The following is an 8609-nucleotide window of genomic DNA, read 5'->3' as shown; positions in this document are numbered from 1 at the left end:
GCTTGTGGCCTCATCAAGAATTAGATGATCGCTCCTGTCACAAAATTATTAAATTTTTTGTTATTTTGATGCGGCACACGCATAGCCTCAGACTCAGAGTCATACAGTCAGACTCATAGTCATAGGTCTGCGTGATGACTACTCAGGTTTCCCGGGGATCCCCTGACAGTTGGGTTTTGCCTTTTGCCGTTTTGGACAAGAATTATACACGCCTAGGTACTGCCAAGGGGGATTTCCCACCAATGACCATGCCGGCTTTGTTGCTGTTCGACATGTTCGTGCAGCTTGCACTTGTTGCAGCCTTGCAGGTCGCCCTGCCTGGCCTGATCGGTGACCGCGCTAGTACCGGCACCAAGCCAGCTGTGCTGTTTGGATCCGCGAAAGGCATGCAGGGTGGTCGACCGTGCCAAAAACCAACGACGTTCTGCTCGTGCACTGGCACTAGGCTGAAGTCACGAGTTCTTTTGACACTTTTTGGAGTGCTGGCCTGTTCTACTAAAATATGCTCCATATTCCTTGTACGTACGTACACCATGGTACACTGTACAGTCACGAACAGAGACTGATTGTCATCGGCTCTCAAGGCTCATACGGAAACTTAGTCATAGTAGTATAGTGGGACACGGCTAGTATTGTTGCCACACCAGTCACCAGGCCGGGACTTCATGAACTACGCAGTCTACGGCAGTAGTAAAGGAAAGGCGCAGAGTTTGAGACGGTTAGTCCGCTTTGAACCTTGCCACCAGCAAGCCGAATCGAAACCTAACCGTCTGCTGAGGAAGCAAAGACCTCTCAACAGTACACGATGTGTAACGGAGCAGCGCCACCAAAGTCGGAATCCAGTCCGTTCGTCTGCCCTGCCTTGGACATACCACATCCAGGAGGTACTTCACCGTGCGTCGATAGTAGTGAGAAGGAAGAATGTTCCGGTGAGAGAAAAGAGAGGTGGAATGGTGGAAGTTTTCATTTGCACTATAAATTATTTATTTTTGGGGTCCTGTTTTTTTCTGGAAAGCTAGATTCCTGTGATTTATTTCAATGGATAGATATTGATGTGATGTGTGACCGTCACCATCAGGGATTTGGTGACTTGATATCGTACGTAGGCCTTTTCACTGCATTATATTTATACAGCCATGTAGATCTACATGAAAATATGAATGCTAAATATAGATTATAATAATCATATTGTGTGTATGTGTCTGGACGGACGATGCAATGCCAGCAGTCATGATTTCAGTCGCATGTGACATTGTCATTCGCAATCATCACCCTTCAACGCTATGTCTAGTTGTTGCCTCGGGAGGATGGTACTGGTGGTACTGGTGATAACGATGATGATGATGATGATGATGATGATGCTTTCTCTATGATGATGATGAGGAGGAGGATGATACAGGCACCTTCTGGAGTGATCACGTTCAGCAACAAGTCACCGATGAACCCCATCTCCATATTGGTTAGTTCTGCTCGTGATTTCCGCTCTATCGCTGGGAGTGCCACCCTGAATACGGTAATGCGGTCAGTCTATGCTGGGAAGGGGATAGCGTGCTCTGTAGAGCAGAATGCGACGAGGACCGCTGCGGTAGCCTTCTGCGTACCCTGGAAAATGCTGCAAGACAATGGCTGAATGCTTCTCCAGTAACATACCTTGCGCTGCGAAAGGGTCAACAGGTGAATGAGTTATAGATCAACGCACTTTGAAGCAAGCTGAGGAGTGAAAACTGGATTCATGAAGCTAACTTTCTTCGCCGAGGCGACTGCTGCTCATTGAAGGAATAGCTTCCTGATTACAGAGAAGGACGAACTAAACGCGGCTTTCGGCGTATTCTTTTCAGGAACAAGAAGATGAGCGAGGATAAGGATGCACCTTTCCGTTCGTCTTTGGTAATAATGGCAAATTGGCAACCCGGGGCCAGTTGCTGCTATTACATTGCAACGCATGCCGACCTTGCGCCTCCTTAAGATTAGGTTATCAGAACCAATCAGTACCTAACATACCATTACAACCTTTCAGCTGATCAAGACAAGAAAGAACACAATAACGTCAACGTGTTTAGAGTTATCTTTGAAGATGTACATGAGCAGTGGAAAGAGAAGCTAATGTGATGACTGTTTTGGCTGTCATTTTGTCTCTTTTTCCAGGGAAAACCTTCATCACTGTTTCTACGGAAATGAGAGGAGAGAACAGATCCCGGCTTGTTCTCACTTTTGCCCTCGCGTTGAAGTCAACACTGCTCCAAGGCTTTCATGAACAGAATGATGCCGTGTTCGCATGTGAAACTGATGAAAAACTGGACATTTTTGAAGTCCGCAGCAACGGCACGCACTTGATACGCAAGAAAGTCGTCTTCAGCGAGTGGAAAATTGGCCTGTGTCACGTCAGGCCGACGGCAATCTTTCAGATCCCCGTCATTAAACCGTAAGTCGTGGAACATGACAAGACATTTTTCGTGCATGATTACTGTTTCTAACCACTCAGGGCATGCGACTCTGGGTAGATTTCATTCCTGTTACTTAGACTGAGTGCACCCTATGAAAGCATGTATTTGAGAACTCGCAAAGGACAAGAGGAGAAAAGGTGCTAGAAATATGCTGGGTTTCAGAGGGTTAATGATAACCTATTCGTTACGAGTAAAGCATTGGATGTTCTAAAGTGTACAGTAAAACAGTAAGAGTGTTGAGATTTTTTTACAGCGTACTAGATATAGATTTTATTTATTTTTTACTTTTTTCAATGCAAATGTAGCGATGACGGTAGGCTTGAAGTGGTCATGGCGTTCAATGGTAAACCACTTCACCACATCTCGATGAATCTTGCGGAAGAGTCCACGAACAGTGTGAGCTGGCGGAGGCGAGAGGAAATTCATCTCAATCTTGTAAGGCCTTGAAAGATTTTCATTTCCGTGTTAGGAATGCATTGGTCGGTGTTGGTGTTTGCTCAAGGGGTTCTAAGATTGACTGTAACACATTTTGTCAGCATAAGCATTGTGTAGACTACTAGTTATCCGTATACATCGACTATGTATTATTTTATTTAAGCAATGAATGATAGTACAGTAAATATCGGATATAACGTGCCCCTTTGATTTTCGAAAATGTATCACTATATCCGGTGCATCACTATAGCCGATTTGCATGTTTGACCGACACATGGCACATGACTGCACATGAAATGATGCGTACACGCTGGAAAAAGCATGCTGAAAGTGCATGCATGCTCCGCGGACTGAGTACCGGTGCATGACACAGAGCAGTGCATGCATGGCAGTGCAGTACGAGTACAGACTGTACATGTACTAGTACTTCGATACATCATGTGGCATGGCTGCTTCTTCAGCGTGTTCTCCAAAAAAAAGCCTGAGCTGGATCCGTACTCGCGTAGAATCTACTCGGTGTCCAACGAGATCAAAAAGAGATCATGAGTACGTCGAGTGACATTCGTGACAGTAGCTAACCTGAAAGTCTGGGCTTCGCTGTCCTTCCTGTTTAGTTGCCAAGTTGTTCCCCAGTGAAAGGTCTGGTCATGGAGCCTCCGCCGAAAAAGAGAGTTTGTCTTTCCACTGAGAAGAAAGCTGAATGATTGTAGAGTTCGTAGAGAGAAACCCTAGCGTGTCTCAGTCTGCCGTAGGAAAAAAGTTTGGTGTGCCTCAGTCGAGCGTTTCAACAATCACCAAGCAAAAAGATGCGATCAAGGAGCGAATGTTGTCTGGTCAGAAAACAGTGAAGAAAATCGGCCAACACAAAAAAAAACAATTGTTTTGTGATCATCACTCTTGATCATTATAATGCGATATTTTCCTGTACATTTGATAATAATTATGGTTTGCTTCCTGAAGTCCATCACAATAAGCGATATATCGGTATAGCCGATAATAGTGTATATAGTGATATTTTAGCTGTATTTTTTCTGATTTGATTTTGATTTTGACGTGTTCTATCACTATAACCGGTATATCATTATATCCGGTCACTTTATAAACGATACTTACTGTAGTTCGAGGAAGTTTAATTAATATTTGCTGCATATAGCATCATTTTGTCTTTGATTATAATGCTACATACTTTGATGATTCTGTTGCAGCTGAACATTCCTGCTGATCCTGCGGCTGATATTCCCACGCAGGCATGCCGTGGTGTGGAGCTGTCCAGGAGAAATCAACTTAGAAATCCCGTTATATCATTATTGAGAGACATCAAGAGCCACTGAGTTTGTTGAGCAATGACCTGAGTTCAGTTTTACCTTGATCACACATTACGACACTGACAGATGTACAGGTACGATGGGCACCGTTGCTGGAGCTTGCGCAGCTACCATATAAATAAGCTGGTGCCCTTGATTGCCATGCATTTTTGTACTATTCCTTAGCAACACTTCATTAGAAGTTACAAGTCATATTTTCCAATTGTGCATTAAAAAAATAGAACGTTCAGTCTGTACGTTACTCTTGGCAGGATCCATACAAATTGCACATTTCGCAAATTGCTAGCCTTATATGATCTTTACTCCCTATTACTTGCCCCAATCTGTCATGGTGGCAATTATTATCATGTAGCACATACATGTATGCAGTTCCATTTATCATTGAAAATACACCTGGACGAGTACAGTTGCTCTTCTAAGTTTTATACCCAAGACAGCTATTATGCTGTGCAACACCACTCACTTCCTTGCTTACTACCATACATGTGCGTGCTACTTTTGAATTTTTTTTAAAGTGTTTACAAGTACCTGTGCGTACGCTTGTTTTTGGTGGTATGACAATTATCATTACACAAGTCTTATGCTGGAAAATACAAGTACAGGCACAACCCAAGAAGGAAAAAATGAATCAGAAACAGAGGAAGTGTTCTCCTTTTAAAAATAAGGCTCATGAACACACACCTCGAGCGTTGCCTTGGGAACCACTTTGCTGATGAAAATGTATCTACACTAGGCTATAGGGCTAGGGAGGGCCCAAATATGCTCAAAAATTTCGCATATTATGCTTTTCGCATATTGGTCACTTGCTTAAAAATATGCTTCGAAATCACACAAAAGCAGAAAAATATGCTGGAAATATGCTTGAAATACGAACTGATATCAGTGATAATTATGCGAATTCTTTGCTCCTTGAGTCCTTGTAGCAAAATATGCCACATTTGGTACAATATGCTAGATTTGCTACTTTATGCGATCTTGAGTCGCGGACACTCTCTTCTCGGGTCAAATTTTCGCCCCGTGTTTGGATGAGCATTTTCCTTCCGGGCTAAGTTTGGAAGTGTTCCCTGACCGAGCGTGCCGTGGTAAGTTTCCTTGTCCATTTCCGCAATCTGCCCTATAATTATGCGAATTCGTTGCTCCTTGTAGCAAAATAATATGCTACATTTGGTACAATATGCTAGATTTGCTACTTTATGCGACCTTGTGTCAAAAGGACCAAAATATGCGAAAATATGCACAAGCATATTCGGGCCCTCCCTACGCATAATGGTAGGGTGAGGGCATAACATTCCTTCGGGAAAATATGAATGCACTGCTGCTATTATACACTTCTAAGAAATTCACTGAAAGATGGAAATTCTGGCTACAATTATGCATGCAGAGCATAAAAAACAGCACTATGCAAATAGTAATAGAGAACTGTCTCCCAGACATAATGGTACCCTAAAAACGCACTTGCATGGGCGCATTCCAACATTGACAATTATTACCGAAGTTACGTAAGAGACGTTATGCAGTAGCGTCATGCGTAGCTCAGGTCCACAGCACTCGTGTCTGCGCGTGCGTGTGTGTACGTGTGGTGCGTGGGTGTACATGTGTGTGTAGTGACACTTATATCAGATCCACTCTGATTTAGCCACCCACACTAGTAGTAGCAAGTATTACCTTCACTGGGGGCAGGGGTAACTGCAGTTGGATCCCGGGACGGATACCCTGATGCCGCAAATCCTTTTTCTGCACCTTGTCCTCACCCACTTACTGAGGTGTGGTGAGCCCATAAGTGGGATCATTTTGAAGTCCACCCAGAGTTTTGGAGATTTCAGGGCCTAGGGGGTGTCGGTCGTTGGGCGGTTCATCTTCCCAAGATTCCTTTTGAGTCTCTCTCCCCTCTCCTGGTGAAACCCGCGCGACCAGTTTTGGCAGTGAGCAACAAGTACAAGTGTGTGTGTGTGTGTGTGTGTGTCTATACTCCTCGTCGTTTCGTGAAAGTACGTCTTGTGGAGCCCTCGTGGGACGTTCGGTGCCCACCCTCCAGCTCAAGATTGTGCTTCCCTGGTGCATGAAGGCCGAAGCAGTACGCGTACAGACGTTATTGTTGAACAGAACATCATGTTCACATTTATTTTGTTCCTTTTTTCAGTCGTTGCATGTTATACTTATAGTGGACCTACAGCAGACTGCTCATCTGGTTTGTGATAATTCCTTCCTCTGTTTGTGAGTCCCTTTCCATCAATATGGCAGCTTGTTTTGATTTCCTTTTTTCAATTCATTTGCTGTACTTCCTGTTTTGTTTGCGCCACTGCCCCTCACCTTGCGCTCAGTTCTATGAGTGGAGGGCGGCGTGACCCCAATGGGTAGCTGATTGATAGTACATGTAGTAGTAGTAGTAGTAGTGTGTGTGTGTGTGTGTGTGTGTGTGTGTGTGTGTGTGTGTGTGTGTGTATGGTCAGGACAGCAGGAGCCGCGTGACTGATCACGTCAGTATAGCCAAGATCTGTACGTGACGTACCAGAAGCGCAGTTATCCAGCGGGCAGTCACACATACCACATGTCTGACGGTGACATGACTGGTCACCAGCACAGCTAGATCAGAACAAAGGGCTGTTTTTTATGAAGTTTATGATGACTTTAAGGTATAAAACAAGCATATCAAGGGCCCTGCGCTGGCAACTATCCCGTAGAAATTAATTAGGCTTGGGTGTAACCAGGGTAGGGTTTAGTTTGACCCATGCATATACCAAGTCCACCACACAGTATGCAAAGCGAAATAATTATTATTGGCGAGATCAATTTGTATGATAATTATTATTGTTGGCAGCAAATGGTAGTAGCACAGTTTTACACTGATGTCAGCAGCGCTACTGCATCTAGGTGGCATAAACAATCTGCTCCGGATGTTTCCTTGCTGGAGCCTCCCGGCGTACACTTGAGATCCAGACCTAGTTGTTGCCATGGTACCCAGGATGAACACCGTACTGATCAGGCACAGTCACAGGAACAGCAGTATGAGAAGAATAACGCATGCCCATCGACTCCAAAATGCACCGACTGATCCGACATAGGTCTAGTTGCATAAAAGCAGAGCTCCTCTGGATGCAGATCAAGGCCACGACGAATTCATTTCCTTATTTGCCCAGGAGACAGCTGTATTCATGAAGGCTCATTGTCAACACTGTTATTATTTTTAAGATTTAGAAAATCTCGCTTTACGATACTTGAATCGATTATAATCAGAATAAATATTATAGTGGATCTAGCAATGGAGCTTGTTTCCTATTCTGGTAATGTTACATTCACATGTAGGTGCACCTATGTAATTCAGGACAGACACAGTAATCTTTTCCGTGTAACCCATTACCGGCATAAGAAAAATAGAGAAGATTTGCGTTGTTGTCCCCCCCCCCCCTCCCATCCCCACATACATACACTCCAAAAATCAAGTCAAGCTGCAGATGCAGACGCATAATATTAATGGTAGGATGAGGGCATAAAATCCCTAGGAAAATATGAATGCACTGCTGCTATTATACATTTCTAAGAAATTCACTGAAAGATGGAAATTCTGGCTACAATTATGCATGCAGAGCATAAAAAAAGCAGTATGCAAATAGTAATAGAGAACTGTCTCCCAGACATAATGGTATCCTACAAACGCACTTGCATGGGCGCATTCCAACATTGACAATTATTATTACCGAAGTTACGTAAGAGACGGTGTGCAGTAGCGTCATGCGTAGCTCAGGTCCATCCCCCGATCCACAGCACTTTAAATCGTGTCTGCGCATGCATGCGTGTACGTGTGGTGCGTGGGTGTACATGTGTGTGTGTGTGTGTGTGTGTGTGTGTGTGTGTGGTGTGTATGGTCAGGCCAGCTGACCGATCACGTCAGTATAGCCAAGATCTGTACGTCACGCACCAGAAGCGAAGTTATCCGGCGGGCAATCACACATACCACATGACTGGTCACCAGCACAGCTAGATCAGAACAAGTATTATAAGTAATAATAGTTGTATTTCTCGCCGGCCGAGCGCATGCGCAGCGAGATAGGCGAGAAATGATTTCTCGCGAAATATTTTTAGTTGCAAATATGGCATCTGGTGTGTGCTTGCCATACCTACATGATGCCTAATCGCCATTGGGGATATACACCCGGTTTTTTCCCTCACAACTGCGTCCGTCGGCGCGAGGGTTTTTTCCCCGGCTAGCTCGGTCCAGGAAAATGAATCTGACGGTCCCAAGTGGTTCTGCATCATGGCCTATTTCTGCTATCCACTGGCACGCCTATTCTATCTGAGACACTCTGTTCTTAGTCCTTGCTTCCATACCTCACTCGTTATCCGGTTCACATCTGGCTGCGGCTAACTACCCTTCACTTGGTGTGTTGTCGCTATTGCTATCTGTCTC

The 8609-nt window shown here is 44.4% G+C and overlaps 1 protein-coding gene across 1 annotated transcript; it reads left to right on the top strand.

The window, feature by feature from the left end:
* The first annotated feature begins 638 nt into the window (after positions 1-638).
* Positions 639-4812, top strand: LOC135830959 (uncharacterized). The gene is made up of 4 exons (XM_065343194.1): positions 639-929; positions 2146-2422; positions 2750-2879; positions 4085-4812. The coding sequence occupies exons 1-4, from the start codon at positions 806-808 to the stop codon at positions 4208-4210; spliced, it is 657 nt and encodes a 218-aa protein (XP_065199266.1). The 5' UTR covers positions 639-805; the 3' UTR covers positions 4211-4812.
* The last annotated feature ends 3797 nt before the right edge of the window (positions 4813-8609 follow it).

The sequence above is a fragment of the Sycon ciliatum genome, chromosome 1 (genome assembly GCF_964019385.1).
Source record: "Sycon ciliatum chromosome 1, ocSycCili1.1, whole genome shotgun sequence".
In the NCBI taxonomy this organism is placed as follows: domain Eukaryota; kingdom Metazoa; phylum Porifera; class Calcarea; order Leucosolenida; family Sycettidae; genus Sycon; species Sycon ciliatum.
Note: the sequence above shows the minus strand (reverse complement) of the source record. Positions and strands in the feature narration are given on the sequence as shown.